The sequence below is a fragment of the Bos indicus genome, chromosome 29 (assembly GCF_029378745.1).
Source record: "Bos indicus isolate NIAB-ARS_2022 breed Sahiwal x Tharparkar chromosome 29, NIAB-ARS_B.indTharparkar_mat_pri_1.0, whole genome shotgun sequence".
NCBI classification, from domain to species: domain Eukaryota; kingdom Metazoa; phylum Chordata; class Mammalia; order Artiodactyla; family Bovidae; genus Bos; species Bos indicus.
The window spans coordinates 46,716,798-46,735,648 of record NC_091788.1 but is presented as its reverse complement, the minus strand read 5'-3'; the positions used below and the strand labels follow the sequence as shown (position 1 = coordinate 46,735,648).

Genomic DNA, 18,851 nt, shown 5'->3' with positions numbered 1-18,851 from the left:
TGGACTTGTGGTTTGTTCAGAGAATTCAACAAGGATTTGTGTCCTGGGGAGCTTTACAGCTTATGATGAGAGATTAAATGAATAATTGACAAGTGAAAGTCATTTTCGCAGCAAGTACAGCTGAAATTGCTGGATGTAACTGATAGAATTTCCTGTGCTTCTAGAATGTGGATTCCAAGGCAGGCACCTGGGAGAGGGAGCTGTGAGCCAGGTGTGAAGCAGGGAAAGAGAAAAAAAAAAAAAAAAAAACGGGCAGAAGGTACCCCAGTTGTGAATCAGAGTTCCCTGGCTACAGAGCAGGACCTGTGGGTGGGCCTGGCCAAAGAGGAGGGTGACGGGGGTCTGAGCTTGGGAGGGAATTTAAGACCAGAGGTGTGAATTTTTTTAAATGGCAGTAAATAGATCGTGTATGGATGTGAGAATTGGACTGTGAAGAAGGCTGAGTGCGGAAGAATTGATGCTTTTGAACTGTGGTGTTGGAGAAGACTCTTGAGAGTCCCTTGGACTGCAAGGAGATCCAACCAGTCCATTCTGAAGGAGATCAGCCCTGGGATTTCTTTGGAAGGAATGATGCTGAAGCTGAAACTCCAGTACTTTGGCCACCTCATGCAAAGAGTTGACATTGGAAAAGACTGATGCTGGGAGGGGTTGGGGGCAGGAGGAGAAAGGGACGACAGAGGATGAGATGGCTGGATGGCATCACTGACTCGATGGACATGAGTCTGGGTGAACTCTGGGAGTTGGTGATGGACAGGGAGGCCTGGCGTGCTGCGATTCATGAGGTCGCAAAGAGTCGGACACGACTGAGCGACTGAACTGAACTGAAATAGGTCATTATGCTCAACTGGGGCATCTTATTCTGGATCTTGGTGTTCTCCTGGAGCAGATTAGCATAAGGTGCTTAAGTGCCCTGGAACAGACCTTCGTGCCAGTCTCTCTCCTCTAGTGGCCCTCCTGGTTTCTAAGGTGGCACCGTCCCAGGGTTCCCACGTTCAGCCAAGATGGGCGGGGCTGGCAGCAGCACCCAGGTGTGTCCTAAGTGGGGACGATCACCGTCAGGTGGGGCTCCAGGTGGGCACCCTCCGCGTGATGCACCTGGAAGCGATTTCTGTCCTGCCAGGGAGAATAAGCAGGTATGTAGCCCCACTGCAGGGGCTTCCCAGGAGGCACTAGTGGTAAAGAATCCGTGTGCAATGCAGGAGACCTGGGTTCTATCTCTGGGTCACGAAGATCCCCCGGAGGAGGGCATGGCAACCCACTCCAGTATTCTTGCCTGGAGAATCACATGGACAGAGGAGCCTGGCAGGCTACAGCCCATAGGGTAGCAAAAGCGTCAGACACAACTGAAGTGACTTAGCACACATTCATGGATAGCCCACTGCAGACGCACACACAGAGAGGGCTTTGTTTTCAGTGTGTCAGATCAATCACTGGATGGCTTCCTGCGGCTGAGGGCTTGCTGCCATCAGCAGCCACTTCCGGTTTGGCAAGAGGTGACCTCGAATCAAGAATAGTCCCCAAGGGGCTTCTCCCATCACCCAGCCAGACCTTGGGAGGAGCAGCCAGCCTGTGCTCCTCAGAGGTGCTCCCGCTGTCCCCTCCAGCTCAGGGTTCTTGTCAGAGGGCCTCCAGTCTCCCCAGGGATGGTTTGCAGGAACAAGGGAATGACAGAAAGGGAGCCCGTTCATATGTCTTCTCCTTTTCTCCAACCTCCCGAGACCGCGGGGCACAGTTGCACGTTCTGCGGGTGGGTCCCAGCGGTCATGCCGAGTATACCTTGTCCCCAGGGAAGCCACCTCTCTCCACCCAGGGGTGGGGGTGGGAGTGATCCTGGTGGGGAGGGGCATCATACCACTACCCCCACATCAGCGGGTGGGGGATGGAGTGAGGACCACCCCAACCCATTCATGCCCAGGCATGACAGGCGGTGGAGGTGTTTGAAGGAGTGATGCCAGGGAGGGTGTGGAAGGATGCAAGATGGGTTTTCAGTTGACTTGTTCTGGCATCAGCGGGGCTTCAAGAGAATCGTCCACACTGATACAAGTCCAGGTCCCGGACAGGGCCCTGTGGGTGACTGACTCCTGGTGCAAGGGGGCTAGAAGAGGACCCCTAGGGAATGAACCGGTAAGACAGTCTGCATGCCCAGTGACCTTGCCCAGGAGGGAGAGGAAGCTGGAGGTTGGGCTGGCACATGGCGTAGGCTGCACACGCCATGTGTGCCTGCTCGCCTGGCCCTGGGGCCCTGGAGTGCCTTTTGATTTCATCCTGGAAGGTTGAAGGGATCCAGAGAAGAAGCTGTGCAGCTAAGTGGCCCTGATCTAGACACAGGCCCGGCCTGCCAGCTGGTCCCAGGGCCCTTCCTCTCGCAGCATGTTGGGGTTCCCAGCTGTGGTCACAGAGACAGCAGGGCCATTCTGGCCAGGTCAGGGGTGCCTCGGGGCTCCAGGGAGACAGACCAGGAAGGGAGGGCTGGGGCCAAGCAGTCTCTGATCAGCATGGCAAAGTATTAGTATCTGTTCCTTCCAGGAAGAGGGTGTGTAGGGGTGATTCCTTGCTCTAGTGTGTTGGCAGTCTCTCCTGATTCAAGATAGAAAACATCCTGCTGTATTAATATAGTAAAGTTGCTGGTTCAGTTCAGTTCAGTCGCTCAGTCTCCTCTGACTTTGCGACCCCATGGGCTGCAGCACGCCACGCTTCCCTGTCTATCACGAACTCCCGGAGCTTGCTCAAACTCATGTCCATAGAGTCAGGGATGCCGTCCAACCATCTCATCCTCTGTTGTCCCCTTCTTTTCCTGTTCACTGGGGCTCCTCATAATTCCTGAGTGTCCAGGCGTTTATCTTGGCCTGCCCCCTTGCTCTGGAGCAGGTCTCGCCTCCCCACCCCCGCCCAGCCTACCTGGAGGCAGTTTGCTCCCAAGGCAAGTGGAGTCACCAGTGTGGGGAGGGCACTCCTAGGTGGCCCTGTCCTGGTTCAGCTCCGGGCCCGTTTACCTTCACGGTGGGGCTGCTCACCTGAGCGACTCCAGGTAAACATCCTGAGGAGCAGCTCTGCGATCTGTTGGCAAGGTCCCCACCACTCTCGTGTGATGATCTTATTTGGTCGCTAAGTCGTGTCCGACTCTTGGCGACCCTGTGAACTGTAGCCCTGCCAGACTCCTCTCTGTCCATGGTATTCTCCAGGCAAGAATATTGGAGTGAGTTGCCATTTCTTTCTCCAGGGTATCCTCCTGACCCAGGGATCGAACCCACATCTCCTGCATTGGCAGACAGATTCTTCACCACTGAGCCACTAGGGAAGCCCCTCCTAACCACTGGACGAATTCCCAAGTCTTTATGGGAGATAATTCCCATCCCATCCCATCCAACCATCTAACATGTACACGTCAGTGATTTTTAGTATATTCAGCTGTGACCCCATTCAATTTGGGAACATTTCATCACCCCCAAAAGACGCCCTCCCCTCCTTTACCCTCCACTTTCCCCTGGCCTTAGGCAGCCACTGCTTTCTGTCTCTGTAGATTTGCCCGTTCTGGACATTTAACATACCAAGAATCATTAAACATGTGGTCTGGCATGCCACAGTCCATGGGGTTGCAAAGAGTCAGACACAACTGAGCGACTGAACAGCAGCAGCATGTGGTCATCTGTGTCTGGCCGCTCTCACTCAGCATCAAGTGTTCAAGGTTCATCCGCGCAGGATGTCGTGTGTCAGCGCTTCATCCCTTTGTACCGCCTGTGAATAGCATCCTGTTGTGTGGATAGAGCGCGTTTTGTTTATCCATCGTCAGTGGAAGGACGCCCGAGTTGCTTCCACTTTTCGGTTATTATGAATAACGCTACTGTGAACATCTGTGTACAGGTTTGGGTGTGGATATACGTTTTCAGTTTTCTTGGGCATGTGCCTGAGAGCAGAATTGCTGGGTCACACGGTGACTACGTTTGGCTATTCGAGGAGCTGCCAGACTGACGTTCCCCCCAGCCACGAACGAGGACTCTGATTTCCCCGCATCTTGATGACTGCCATCCTGGTGGGTGTGAAGTGCTCCTCTGCTGCATCTCTGCTTTGCGTTGCCCTCACGGTCGCAGGGGGCACTATTACAACTCTAGATGTCTCCAACTTTGAGGCTGTGAATGCCAGGATGCAGGATGGATTTTTCACTCATTAGATTGGCAGAGGGAACGTCTCAAGTCCTTGTCATCTGATTCAGTAATTCCGACTTGGCACCTAAGACACACAGTTAGTTTTTAGTCTGAACCAAGCAAATCTCTAGTTAAATTCAGGGCGTTTTGTTTTGTTTTTGAATAATTTTTATTGGAGTATAGCTGATTCATAATGTCTCAGGTGTACAGCAGTCAGTTACCACATATATATATCCACTTTTTTAGATTCTTTTCCATATAGGCCATTATAACAGAGTATTGAGTAGAGTCTCCTAAAAAGTATTTTTATTCATCTATTTATCTGGCTGCGCTGGGTCTTAATTGTAGTCGTGCAAACTCTTAGTTGCAGTTCTTTGAACCTGGGCGGCCGGCTTCGGGAGTGCGGAGTCAGCTACTGTACCACCAGGGAAGCCCCCATTAGGTCCTTATTAGTTATCTGTTTTCAGAGACTTCTGCTAAGGCCACCGACTTCAGAAAAGGAGGCTGCAAATACACTCAGTCTGCCCCTGTCTAGAGGGGGTTAGATCCACGAGCACACACTGGGCATGCACCTTTGGGGAGAATTGGCTACAAACACTCAACACTATATTTATTTATTTTTTTATTTTTTTTTTCGACACTATATTTAATCTACTGCCTTTAGTAATCCCTTCCTGTTCTGAGTAAAGCCCTTGAAAGATCCGATAAGTCACTGAAAGGGTAGCCAGCCACAATTGTTGCTGTGATGCATGCCATGTAGAATTCTTATCTCTTTTAAGACTTGTGTTCACCCTAAGGCTTTGATGGGGGGAGGGGCTGAGTTAACCTTCAGGCTCTGAAAGAATCTTCAAGCCCCCTTGGGTAACTTTTTGAGAAACAGATTCGAGCTGTTGGTTGGAGCGCCCTCTTGAACTGTTTAAACTGGCTTGTGGCAAGCTTTTGCTTAGAGATCTTGGTGCTTTCAAAAATGAGATTTACATCTTCAAAACTGGCCGGGCTGTGGACGTTTGCTCCATGCCAGGTAAACAGTACGCAAAGGGTCACGTTTTGTTTTTTCCAGCTGTGCCATGTGGCTTGTGGGATCTTAGTTCCCCAACCAGGGACTGAACGCTCGGCAGTGAAAGCCCAGAGTCCTAACCACTGGACTGCTGGGAAATTCCCACGTGTAAATATCCTTGAATGCTAGGCAGGTGGCACCAGGCTAAGGTTGCATGCGTGGATGCAGTTTTACTGCCTCGCTCTTTTCTTTCAAGCTTGTCCAAGCAGAGCTCTCGGCTGCCCATCCCAGCCTCTCCTTGGCCCTGATGTCCCCGCCTGGGTGCCCCCGTCCATTGCCCCCGGGCGAATGTTCCACTCCCAGTCCCCACCTCGCCCACCCTGCTCTGTGGCTCTTCTGTGCTGGGGAGGCTGGTGGAGCCCACACAGTCCAGGCTCCAGCCCCAGGGTGCCTCTGAGCCCTGTCTGCAGGGGGCCCTCCTGCCATTCCCACTGTGGGCCATGCCCTTCTGGGAAACCTGCCCCAGCTTCTTACTGGTTTCACTGCCCCGCCCAGTCCACCTGCTCTCCATATAGCAGCCAGAGTGGTCTTCTTCAGGCTTCCCAGGTGGCGCTAGTGGTGAAGACCCCTGCTTGCCAAGGCAGGTAGACGTGCACAGACCCCGGGTTTGATCCTTGGGTGGGGAAGATTCCCTGGAGGAGGGCCCAGCAACCCACTCCGGTATTCTTGCCTGGAGAATCTCTTGGACAGAGGAACCTGGCGGGCTACAGTCCCTGGGATTGCAAAGAGTCAGACACGGCTGAGCAACTTGGCATACATACCCGTGTCTTCTTTGGAACAGACACAGGAACTGACACCCCCGAATCATGGCCCTTGATACTTTTCCATCACCCTAATTGTGAAACCCGGCTGCTTCTGGGCCTTCCTCTCTGAATTCAGCCCTGCCCTGACCCCAGCCAGCCTGCACCTCCGGCCCTTTCACAGGTCTGCCTTCAATCCTGAAAATCTCTCCCTCTGTCTAATCCTTCCCCTGGGCTTCCGTGTCACTTGGGAGGTCCTCTCTGTCACTCCCGCTTCTTCCTGCCCCCCTGTCTGAGCTGTGGGGTAACCCCTGTTGAACGGACAAGTGAGTGATAGCCGGGATCACTTGTTCTGATTTCCTGAAGAAAAAGCAAGGGAATTCCAGAAAAACATCTACTTCTGCTTTATGGACTACGCTAAAGCCTTTGACTATGTGGATCACAACAAACTGTGGAAAATTCTTAAAGAGATGGAAATCCCAGACCACCTTACCTGCCTCCTAAGAAACTTGTATGTAGGCTAAGAAACATCGGTTAGAATGAGACACAGAACAAAAAACTGGTTCACAACTGGGAAAGGAGTATGACAAGGCTGTATATTGTCACCCTGCTTATTTAACTTCTGTGCAGAATAACTCATTCTAAATGCCAGGCTGGATGAAGCACAAGCTACAATCAAGATTTCGAGAGTAATATCAATAACCTCAGATATGCAGATGACACAACCCTAATAGCAGAAAGTGAAAAGAAACTAAAGAGCCTCTTGATAAAAGTGAAAGAGAAGAGTGAAAAAGCTGGCTTAAAACTCAACATTCAAAAAACTAAGATCATGGCATTCAATCCCATCACTTCATGGCAAATAGATGGGAAGAAAATGGAAACAGTGACAGATTTCATTTTCTTGGGCTCTAAAATCACTGCGGACAGTGACTGCAGCCGTGAAATTAAAAGATGCTTGCTCCTTGGAAGAAAAACTATGACAAATGTAGACAGTGTATTAAAAAGCAGAGACATCACTTTGCCAACAAATGTCTGTATAGTCAAAGCTGTGGTTTTTCCAGTCATGTACCAATGTGAGGGTTGGACCACAAAGAAGGCTGAGCACCAAAGAGTTGGTGGTTTTGAACTGTGGTGTTGGAGAAGACTCTTGAGAGTCCTTTGGACTACAAAGAGATCAAACCAGTCCATCCTAAAGGAAATCAGTCCTGAATATTCATGGAAGGACTGTTGCTGAAGTTGAAACTCCAATACTTTGGCCACCTGATGCAAAGAGCCAACTCAATTGGAAAAGACCCTGATGCTGGGAAAGATTGAAGGCAGAATGAGAAGGGAGGGGCAGAGGATGAGATGGTAGATAGCATCACTGACTCAATGGACATGAATTTGAGCAAACTCCAGGGAGCTACTGAAGGAGAGGGAAGCCTGGGATGCTGCAGTCCATGGGGTCACAAAGAGTCGGACACAAGTTAGCAACTGAACAACAACAGTTGTTGTTTGAAACCGCATTACCCTTGATTTTGATGGGTTTGATGTCTGCGCCCAAGAGGCTTGCATGGTGAGAAAAGGGAAAATAGCATGCGCTAGGGATATACACGGAGAAGGCAATGGCACCCCGCTCCAGTACTCCTGCCTGGAAAATCCCATGGACGGAGGAGCCTGGTGGGCTGCAGTCCATGGGTTCGCTATGAGTCAGATACAACTGAGCGACTTCACTTTTACTTTCCACTTTCATGCATTGGAGAAGGAAATGGCAACCCACTCGAGTGTTCTTGCCTGGAGAATCCCAGGGACGGGGGAGCCTGGTGGGCTGCCATCTATGGGGTCGCACAGAGTCGGACCCGACTGAAGTGACTTAGCAGCAGCAGCAGCAGCAGGGATACACACACTCACAGTTTTGGGGTTTTATTCTGGTTTACTACGAACGTTGGCATCACTGACTTAATGAACATGAGTTTGAGGAAGCTCTGGGAGTTGGTGATGGACAAGGAAGCCTGGTGTGCTGCAGTTGATGGGGTCACAAAGAATTGGACACAGCTGAGTGACTGCATGGAACTGATGAACTTTTAGCTCCTTTGTGTGCAGGTGTGCTTGTTGGCACAGGGTTTAGGAGGAGGTGGTGCCATCAGGCACTTTGAGCAGACCGGCGGAGGGCTGATGTCGGGGAAGCTAAGAGGGAAGAGGTGAGTCAGGAGTTGGTCAAGGAAGAAGGTGAAAGGAGACAAATATTTACAGCAAGAAAATGAAATGTGCTCGCCTAGCAGAGGCTGGAAACCAGCCGTGAGGGCCAAACCTTCAGGGGATGAGTGTGGCAGCTGTCTGATTTCCCAAGTCACCGGGAGGGAGGCCCGCCCCCCTGCCCCAGGGTTCTGGGTTTTCCTGGAGTCTTCTGGAACCTGAAGTGGTTTGTGGAGTGGCTACCGTGTAGCCAAGGTGTGTGGTGTTGAGCCCAGTTCCCACCTGAGATAAGGATCAGGGCTGTTATGGGTGTGTTTGAGTACTTTATGTGCCAGCCTCCAGGCTGCCTAGTGGGTAGGGATGGGATTTGCCCTGGCACAGCAAGTTGCTAAACCGCCCTGGGATTCGAGATTCCAGTTGGGTGAGGCTCCGGCTGCCTGTTGCCTGGAGGCAGGGTTGGTGGGATGGCCAGGGGCCTGGGGGTGAGGATTTCCAGCTCCTGGACTCTGCTGACCACCCAGCGCCTCCAGGCAGAGGCAGAAATGGGTTGTCTGTATCCCACTGGAGCAGGGAGGGAGAGATGATGGGCAATCACAACCAGGTGTGTTCATGAGTAACATTCAATTTATCAAATGGGAGGAAATGGTCAAATTCAGAATGGATCACACATCTATATAGGGGCTTCCCCAGTGGCTCATCGTTAAAGAACCCACCTGCCAATGCAAGAGGTACCAGTTCGATCCCTCAGTCGGGAAGATGCCCTATAGAAGGAAATGGCAACCCACTCCAGTATTCTTGCCTGGGAAATCCTGTGGACAGAGGAGGCAGGCAGGCCACAGTCCTTGGGGTCGCAGAGTCAGACATGACTTAGAGACTAAAGAGCAACAGCAAGGGGTTTTCTGACATCTGGTCAACACTCACCATGCTCTGTTCGCCCTTGTCGTTCCAGGAGCTCGCTGACCATGGCGGAGGCCCACCAAGCCGTGGCCTTCCAGTTCACAGTCACTCCAGATGGGATCGACCTCCGGATGAGCCATGAGGCCCTCAGGCAGATCTATCTGTCTGGTCTTCATTCCTGGAAGAAGAAGTTCATCAGATTCAAGGTTTCCAGATACTTGCTTCAATCTGTACCGTATTCGCTTTCCTATTTGAAAACTCCAGGCTCTACTGAAGGTTCAGTGTGCCCGTGATAATTGGCACCTTATGTATGTTTCCTGGTCCTTAAGGCCTGTGAGACAATTTTATATGTATTGGCTCACTGAAATCCTGGAGAAATTCTGTAAGGCAGGCGGGGGGAATTGGGACCCTTTGGGCAGATGAGGAAATCGGCGTTCACAGAGGGTAAGCAACCTTTGGGGTAGAAGGAGAATAAATGTCTCTAGCTCTGAGTCTGGACCTCTCTACGCTTCACGGAAAAGGATTGTTCTTCATCCGTGTGAAACCACAGAGAGTTTATTTAACAAATATCTCACTGATGAAATAGTCCACCACGGAAAGAGATGCATGTAAATGCAGACGCGGGCTTCCGAGGTGGCTCAGTGGGAGAGAGTCTGCCTGCCCGTGCGGGAGACGCGGGTTCGTTTCCTGTGTCTGGAAGATCCCCTGGAGAAGGGAATTGGCTACCCACTCCAGTATTCCTGTCTGGAAAATCCCATAGATAGAGGAGCCTGGCAGGCTCCCGTCCATGGGGTCGCAAAGAGTTGGACATGACACAACTGAGCGGCTGAGCAAATGCAAAGTTCTCAGTTCTGTTTACCAGCAAGAGTGGACATTTATTCACTGTGTTTAACCACGTGTCTTGTTTTTTTAAATTTTACTGGAGTATAGTTGATTTATAGTGTGGTGTTCATTTCAGATGTATAGCAAAGTGAATCAGTTACACACATACAAATATCCACTCCTTTCAAGATTGTTTTCCCAAATAGGCCAGCAGAGTGACATTTTTTAAAAGTCTTTATTGAAATAATTTGTTACAACATTGCTTCTGTTTTATGTCTTTGGGTTTTTGGCTGGCGGCATCTGGGGGATCTTAATTCCCTGACCAGGAATGAAACCCCGCACCTACTGCATTGGAAGGCTAAGTCTTAACCATTGGATGGCTGGGGAAGTCCGATGTGTCTTGTTTTTAATTAATTTTATTTAAAAAATCACAGCAGTCGTGAACATGCATGTGCTCTTTGCTTGAAACTTCCTCAATTTTGCTGTTCGGGGAGATAGTGCTGGGAAAAGTCCCCAGAGTTCTCTTTTCTCACTGCCAGTAATAATAGATCCCTCCTTCTCCTAAAAAATGAAAGTCACAGAAGGACAAATGCATGTTTAAAAAAATTCAAGCAAGTTGAAAGCGTATCAAAAGTGTCCGCTCCCCATTCCCCAACAAAACTGGGTTTGTTGTCCAGTTTTCCTTTCAGAGGGCAGCTCAGAGGAGGGTTGTTGAGAAAGGCCGGGGAGCTGGAGTGGGTGCAAGCAATGACCAGGGAGACCTGGCCTGGCTGGACAGGTGTCCCTTGGCTCTACTGGAGGGTCCTGGGGCCCAGGTTCAGTTCAGTTCAGTTCAGTCGCCTGGTTGTGTCCGACTCTTTGCAACCCCATGGACTGCAGCACGCCAGGGCTCCCTGTCCATCGCCAACTCTGGGAGCTTGCTCAAACTCATGTCCATTGAGTCGGTGATGCCATCCAACCATCTCATCATCTGTCGTCCCCTTCTCTTCCTGCCTTCAGTCTTTCCCAGCATCAGGGTCTTTTCAAATGAGTCAGTTCTTTGCATCAGTTCTTTTGCCTGAGGCCCCAGCTGCTGTGACCCACTCAAAGTGGAGGAGGGCGCCACCTGCAGAGAGAAGTGCCCTCTGCGCTCCTGACCTTGTTGGGAGCCTCCTTGAACCTCCCTAACCGTGTGGTTTCCTAGGGCACCTAGGGGCAGGGGTGGGGGTGGGGCCAAGGCTAGCAGAGCTGCTGCAGGGTAGGGAGTGTGGTGAGTGGAGGCCGTTTATCTAGAACCTTCTTTCCCCCATTATCATTTAATGTGTCTGTTTATTTACAAGAACATTTCAGAGAACTTCGGAGAATACCAGAAGGCTCCCCCTCCCTGCCCCCGCCCCTCACCCGCAGCCAGCTTTGTTTAAAATCTTCCATACCTCTCGATAATGAGAATAACATGGTAGTCTCTCCTAAGAGAATTCAGTAAAGCTTTGAAATTTTTTTTTAATCCTTTGTCTTGGTCAAATCAATCTCTTATTAACATGATTTCAGTATGAATTTTTTTTTAAATTGTAAGTCTTGAAACATACACAAAAGTAAAGAAAATAATAAAGGCACACAGCTATAATAAAGTCACATTGCTCATTTTCACAACTATCAACATTTTGCTGATTTGGAGGTCTTATTTCTTCCTAACCCTTCTTCCCTGCTACATTTTTTTTTTTAAGGGGCTGCTGTGGGGCTTTGGCTGAAGCATCTTACGGGAGATTCTGGCCATGGAGTGAGGTCTCCTATAGATATTAATACCTCCGGTTAAGCAGTGTCTGATTCAGCAAGAGGGGTGCATCTGAGAGTGAGGGTTTCGGGGCATCCTGGACGAAGCAGGCTGGGGAGAGGACATCATGGTGGGCAAGGTGGCCAGTGTCCCTGCGTCAGTCTCAGGGGAGCTAAGGAATCCGTATGTTTACTTAAGGCTTCTAACTTAGGGTGATTCTAATGTCCTGGGGTCACTCTCCAGGGAGACGGTTTTAGAGAAGTTTTTGACTCATGTGCTTCCCTGGTAGCTCAGTGGTAAAGACTCTGCCTGCCAATGCAGGAGACCCAGGTTTGATCCCTGGGTCGGGATGATCCCCTGGCAAAGGGAATAGCCACCCACTCCAATATTCTTGGGGCGCTTCTGATGGCGCTCCCGTCTGTTTCTAGAATGGCATCATCACCGGCGTGTACCCAGCGAGTCCCTCCAGTTGGCTCATCGTGGTTGTGGGCGTGATGTCGACCATGTACGCCAAGATCGACCCCTCTTTGGGAATAATCGCTAAGATCAACCGGACCCTGGACACGACGTGAGTAAGCCTCTCAAATCTCAGAGGGTCTAGGGAATGCCTGCCTTTTTTGTGGCTGCTCTTTTTCTGTCTTTTCAAATGTCAGGACGGTCTGTTCTGGGTATTCTCTTTGAGGCTTTTGCTATGATTCTCACGACAGCTTTCTCCCCATGTCCTGGGGAGGTCCCCTGGGGAGTTTGGGGTCCCTTGTCACTCCTTCTCTGAAGCCCAGAGGTGTGAAGAGCAGCCTCTATCCTGCGGTGCCTGCCAGCCCACTTAGCCTGGCCAGGGGGCCCTCAGAATGAATTTTGTCCAAGGCACTGCTTCCGGACATGGTGTCTTCCTTGTACACGGGGCCATCCTGGAGTTGTAGGACTCCGAGAGCTGACTGCTGTTGGGGGTTCTGGGGAGAATTCAGCCGCTCAGCTCCTTGTCTGAGTGACTTAGAATCTCGGGGGGGACCCCCAACATTTTATCCTAGTGACTGTAGTTTTCTAAGAGCTTGAAAATAGGCTTGCCTTTTTTTTTTTTTTTTAAATATCGTGAGATTTGGCCTGGAGAAGCCTTTGGTTGATACTTTTCCTTCAAGGTGTGTGGCGCCTGGGGTCTCGTGCGAGAATGCTGGCCATGCCCGCGAGGGTCTTTGTGGAGCCCCTCTGATGTCCTTTCTTCCCTCCGGTCCTGGGGGTGACCCTGGCTCCCGCAATCATCTCCTGCCCGGTGGCCCCTGCGCTGCAGTGACCTCTTTCACTGGGCTGTCTGATGTAAAGTGAGGAAACGCTCAAGCTTGTAGACTCCTGGGATTTCCCTCAGGGTCCAGTGGCTAAGACTCAATGCAGGGGGCCCAGGTTCAATTCCCGGTCAGGGAACTAGATTCTGCATGTCGCAACTAAGTGTTCGAATGCCACAAGTAAAGATCCCACGTCAGTCGTGTCCGACTCTGTGCGACCCCATAGACGGCAGCCCACCAGGCTCCGCCGTCCCTGGGATTCTCCAGGCAAGGACACTGGAGTGGGTTGCCATTTCCTTCTCCAATGCATGAAAGTGAAAAGGAAAGTGAAGTCGCTCAGTCGTGTCTGACTCAGCGACCCCATGGACTGCAGCCTACCAGGCTCCTCCATCCATGGGATTTTCCAGGCAAGAGTACTGGAGTGGGGTGCCATTGCCTTCTCCAAAAGACCCCGCAGGCCACAGCAAAGATCGAAGATCCCGATTGCCGCAACTAAGACCTGTGCAGCCAAACAAATTCACGAGAAAATACTGAGAAAAAAAGATGTGGATTCCTGCTAGAGTCACGGAGATGAAGTGGGGAGTTGGGCTCCAGACCCAGCTCTGTGCAGCACCTCGGACCCCTGTGCCCCCCTCAGCAGGCCCTGAACCTCCCCGGAGAACCTTCCTGCCAGACAAAGGCAGGAACAGCACCTCTGCCTTGGCGTTTGGGGGGGCCCGGTGATGGGACCCGCATGGGGCTAAGCCTACCCCACCCCTTCTCCATTACACTGTTTGTGATTGCAGCTCTGAAAGGCACATTTTTATTCTTTTGGCTGTGCCATAAGGCTTGTGGGATCTTAGTTCCCCAACCAGGGACGGAGCCCAGGCCCTCACAGTGAAAGTGCTGAGTCCTAACAACTGGACTGCACGAGAATGCCCGTGGGATACCGGTTTCTCTTTTCTGGTTGAAACAGTCTAGGGCTGTGGCTTGTCCCACGCCAGACCTTTGATCCTGTTCACATGTTGCTTGTTTATATCGGTGAACATTTTAGGTCTGTGACTGGAGAAACGATAATCCGCAAGTCCTCGTGCCATGTCTGGGCTTTGCTTTTTGTTTTTTTGTTTTTTTTTAATTTTCTTCATTGTTTGACCGTGCCTCCGAGCAGGTGGGATCTTAGTTTCCCGACCTGGGATTGAACCTGCACCCCCTGCAGTGGAAGGGCAGAGTGTTAACCACTGGACCACCAGGGAATTCCTGAGCTTTGCTTTTGGGGCCAGGAGTTTTGTGAAGAAGGTGGGGGACAGATTGTAGCCCAAGTGTGTCCACTGGGTCTCTGGGCCGTAGCTGCAGTGTTGGGGTTGGCCCAAGATAAACAGATGAATTTCTGGGCCCTTTACTAAGTTGGTTGTTTGGATTTCAATATTGCCTTCAGAAAAGGACAGGAAAATAAAGTGGCAAAATGGAACATAAAAGAAAGCTCACGGCTCAGGACCGAGTTTGATTCTGATCACAGTCAAGAAAGGATTAAGCACTTTTCACGGAAAGGTCTGAATCTTCTCTTGTCTGGGCCGGTGCCCCTTGCTGCCGACAGCTGCTCCTTGTTCACCAGGCCCTGGGGTGCTTAGCAGCCAGTGCGACGCGCTGAGTCACGCGTAGCCCCCAGCTGCCTCCTAACCCCAGCTCACACCTCTGTCAGCATCTGCGAGGCCCTGGGTACAAACCCACCCCGGGGAACCCGCGCTTCGCACCTGCCAGACTTCTTGGTCTGCCTGGGGTGCCAGGAGTCCCGACAGGGTCCCTAAGCAGGGGACTCCGTCTCTCTCTCATCACCTTGCCCATGTCTCTGCCCTCTCTTTCCAGAGAGTCACAGGCCTGTCCCACTATAGACAGCTCATCTCTGCATCCCTGTTAAACTTTTTAATTTATTCTGGACCGCGGGCGGTCTCTTTACAGTGGATTATATTTAGAAGTGTCGGCTATTTAAAGCCCTTTCTAATCTGAGTCTTTATAAGATTTGTTTCTTCATCCCTCTAAACCAATTGCAGTAAACTGGGCCATCCTTGGCCCAGATTTAGAAAGACCAGGTTTACAGGCCAGCAGCTCCCAGGGTCAAGGGTCAAGGGCTGTTCTGCACATTCTTGCTGGAGAGGATCCCCAACACCCTGAAGTCACGGCCTCCCCCCGACCTCTGGGTAGGCCATCCCCTGCAGCCTTAGAAGGGGCATAACATATAACAGAAAGCTTTTTTTGCTAATGCTTTCAGTTGAAGTGCCTAATGCCAAATGCATCATTTGTTCATTGCTGTTCAGTTGCTCAGTCATGTCCAGGCTTCCCTGTCCTTCATTGTTTCCCAGAGTTTGCTCAAACTCATGTCTACTGAGTCACTGATGCCATCCAACCATCTCATTCTCTGCTGCCTCCTTCTCTTCTGGCCTTCAGTCTTTCCCAGCATCAGGGTCTTTTCTAATGAGTCGGCTCTTCGCATCAGGTAGCCAAAGCATTGGAGCTTTGGCTTCAGCATCAGTCCTTCCAATGAATATTCAGGACTGATCTCCTTTAGGACTGACTGCTTTGATCTCCTTGCAGTCCAAGGGACTCTCAAGAGTCTTCTCCAGCACCACAGTTTGAAAACATCAGTTCTTAGGTGTACAACATAATGATTTGTTATATATATTCTGCAAAATGATTACCACAAGTTTTGTTAACATCCATCACCCAATATAGTTACAAATTAAAAAAAAAATGTGTTTCAGGTTTCACGTGTGAGACCATCCATACAGTATATGTCTTTCTTTTTTTAACTTTTTTTTAATTGAAGTATAGTTAATATTCAATGTTGTGGTAGTTTCTGGCGTACAGCAAAATGACTCAGGAATGTGTGTATATATATATATATTAGTTTTCTTTGTCTGTTTCTGTTTCATTAAAAAAAGTTCACTTGCGTCATATTTCAAATTCCACATGTGAATGAATTCAGCTGGTATTTGTCTGTCCTTGTCTGACTTATTTCACTTGGTATAATGTCCTTAAGGCCCATCCATGGTGTCACAAATGGCAGCATTTATTCCTTTTTTAGCTGAATAATATTCCATTGTATCAGTCGATATTAATACCATCTCTTCTTTATCCATCCATTTGTCCATGGACACTTAAGTTTCCATGTCTTGTCTGTTGTAAATAATGCTGTAGTGGAACATGGAGTGATTTCGCTTCCTTCAGATAAATACTCAAAAGTGAAATTGTTGACTCATATGGTAGTTCTATTCTTAATTTTTTTGAGGAATCTCATATTGTTTTCCATAGTGACTGCATCAGTTTAATTCCCACCAACAGTGCATAAATGTTCCCTTTTTTCTCCACATCCTCACCAACATTTGCTATTTAAATTATTTTTATTTTGTGAATATTTTGTGGTTTTTCAAAACAAGTGAAACTCCAGCCCACAAGGGTGTATGAGTGGCTGCATTTCTTCTCGTTTTTAAGTCCCATCTTTATCAGATCACTTTCCTATCTATATCCCTTTCCCTAGCAAATGAAAATACTTTCTAGGTTTTTAAGTGATCGTTTAACAGCATCAGTTTCTACATGTATTCGTGATAAATGTCCCTACGCAGATCAAAACCAAGCTCTTTTGATATAAATAGTTGAAGTAATAGTTTTATCAAGTGACCTGCATTCCTTATGAGTCATGATGAAATGCAAAGCTATGTTTAAGGGAAAAACGTCTTGAGTAGCAGGAACAGAAGGCAGAGAATTGCAGCCGGCTCCAGGAGAACGCAGGTCAGTCATCAGTCTGGGGCATAGCTCCTGTTGTGAGCCAGCCAGTGCCTCACCCGTGACCTTCTCGTCCTGCCTGGACCTGGAGGAAGCTGTCTGTTTTCCCTGATTATGCCTGTGAGTCTGGGTTTGTTTCAAGTACCAGCAAAGCAGATGGGGCTGGTTCATCTCACATCCAGAAGAAAGACGGCTGAGTCTTGGGAGAATCAGGTGAACGCGGGTGGCCCCTCTCTCTGATCAGGCCTGGGGTCTGCAGCCTCCGCTGTGGCCCCAGGAGGCCGCCCCACCTGGGAACACGTGGTGTCTCTCGGCGCCGGGGCTGTGGCTTCCTTCGCTGATGAACCCGCGGCTTGTCTGGTCTTGTTTCGGCAGTGGCTGCATGTCCAGCCAGACCAAGAAGGTGGTGAGCGGCGTCATCTTCGGCACGGGGCTGTGGGTGGCCCTCATCGTCACCATGCGTTACTCCCTGAAGGTGCTGCTGTCCTACCACGGCTGGATGTTCACCCAGCACGGCAGGTTGAGCCGCACCACCAAGATCTGGATGGTAATGCTGCCCCAGCACGCAGCTGGTGGGGAGGGTCTTGCTTCTTTCTGCCGTGCCTCGAGGCTTGTAGGGCCTTAGTTCCCAACCAGGGGTCGAACCTGAGTCCGTGGCAGTGAAAGGCCCACGTCTTAACCGCTGGACTGCCGGGGAGCTCCCTGGTAGATGATTCTTAACTGTGGCTCAAAGCTGTGGCTGTTTCATAGCTTGATGTGTTTGGAGATAAATATACACTTGTGAAACCCTCATTTCTGCCAAAGTTACTAATATATGCACCCTGCCCTCCCTGAAACCTGGGCCCCACCCATGCCTTTTGCCTTTGAACGTAAGAGCATTTAACCTAAGATTCACCCTCTTAGCAAATTTGTAAGGTCTGACGCAGGGTTGTTTGTTCCAGGCCCAGTGTCCACACATACTTTTCTCAGGACTTCCTGAAAAGTCCAGTGGTTGAGACTACACTTCCACTGCAGGGGCTTCTATCCCTTGTCAGGAACTGAGACCCCACATGACCAGTGATATGGCCAGAAAAGGAAGACAGAAAAAGAAAAGCCAAAAAACGCCCAACCAAAGAGAACATAGTTATGTCTTGTAACTGAAACCTTGTCCGTTTTAAGGGACGTACCCACACGTGTATACGCATAACGGATTCACTGTGTTGTACACCTGACGCTAACACAGCGGTGTAAGCCAACTAGATTTAGGATCCCCGCCCCCGTCCTCCGGCCCCTGGCAGCCCCCTTCCCTCCTTGCTGCTTCTGTGGTTCCACGGACCCCTGAGAGCACCCAGGATATGTCCTTTTGAGTCTTGTTCACCCACTCAGCCTGGTGTCTGGTGTGGGAGACTTTCTCTTCTGCAGAAAGGGTCCTCACTGGGCCTTTGCCCCTTGGTGCCTTTTTTAAAATTAATTTGTATTGAACTCCAGTTGATTTACAGTGTTGTGTTAGTTTCAGGCATACAGCAAAGTGAATCAGTTATGCATACGTGTGTGTGTGTGTCATTTCAGTCCTGTCCGACTCCTTGCAACTCTATGAACCATAGCCCACCAGGTTCCTCTGTCCATGGTGTTCTCCAGACAAGAATAGTTACTAGAGTGGGTTGCCATTTCCCCCTCCAGGGGATCTTCCCGACCCAGGGATTGAACCTTCATCTCCTGCATTGCAGGTGTGTTCTTTACCCACCAAGCCATCTGGAAAGCCTGTCATATCCATATATCTACTCTTTTTTTAAGTTCTGTTCCCAAATAGGTCACTACAGAGTATTGCATAGAGTTCCCTGTGCTGTACAGTCCCCTTGGTGACTTGACTTGAGTGTCGCCCTGTAATTGCCAGAGAAGTCTGACCCACTGTGATTCATGAGCTTGGGCTGGGGACTCTTTTCCTTTAATGAGTGTGTCCTGAATATCTGGTGTTGATGTCTGCTGGGTTTGTCATCTCGGTCACCCATTAAACAAAAGTACTTTCCATCTACTTCTTTGTAGCCTTTCTGACTAACTCGGGCGATAAGTGGTTTCCCTAGATGAAACTAGGACACCCTGACTCACCCTTAGCTTTTAGTAGTTCCACCAGCTCACCTTGGTCCTTGGTCCAGCAGTCACTGGACTAATGCATGGATGGATGTTTGTCCTGATCTCACCCAGAGATACCTCCACCTGTGGTTGAATGCTGCCCCCTGGGGCTCCTTCTGAAAGGGG

At 50.1% G+C, this 18,851-nt stretch overlaps 1 protein-coding gene across 2 annotated transcripts in view; it reads left to right on the top strand.

Annotated features, from left to right (window-relative positions):
• Positions 1–18,851, top strand: part of CPT1A (carnitine palmitoyltransferase 1A) — a 60,495-nt gene that overhangs the window by 9,542 nt on the left and 32,102 nt on the right. For both annotated transcript variants that reach the window (XM_070782655.1, XM_070782656.1), the window contains exons 2-4: positions 9,064–9,217; positions 12,012–12,151; positions 16,992–17,163. In XM_070782655.1, coding sequence (XP_070638756.1) covers positions 9,077–9,217; positions 12,012–12,151; positions 16,992–17,163 — 453 coding nt within the window. In that variant the 5' untranslated portion in view covers positions 9,064–9,076. The remainder of the gene's footprint in view (positions 1–9,063; positions 9,218–12,011; positions 12,152–16,991; positions 17,164–18,851) is intronic.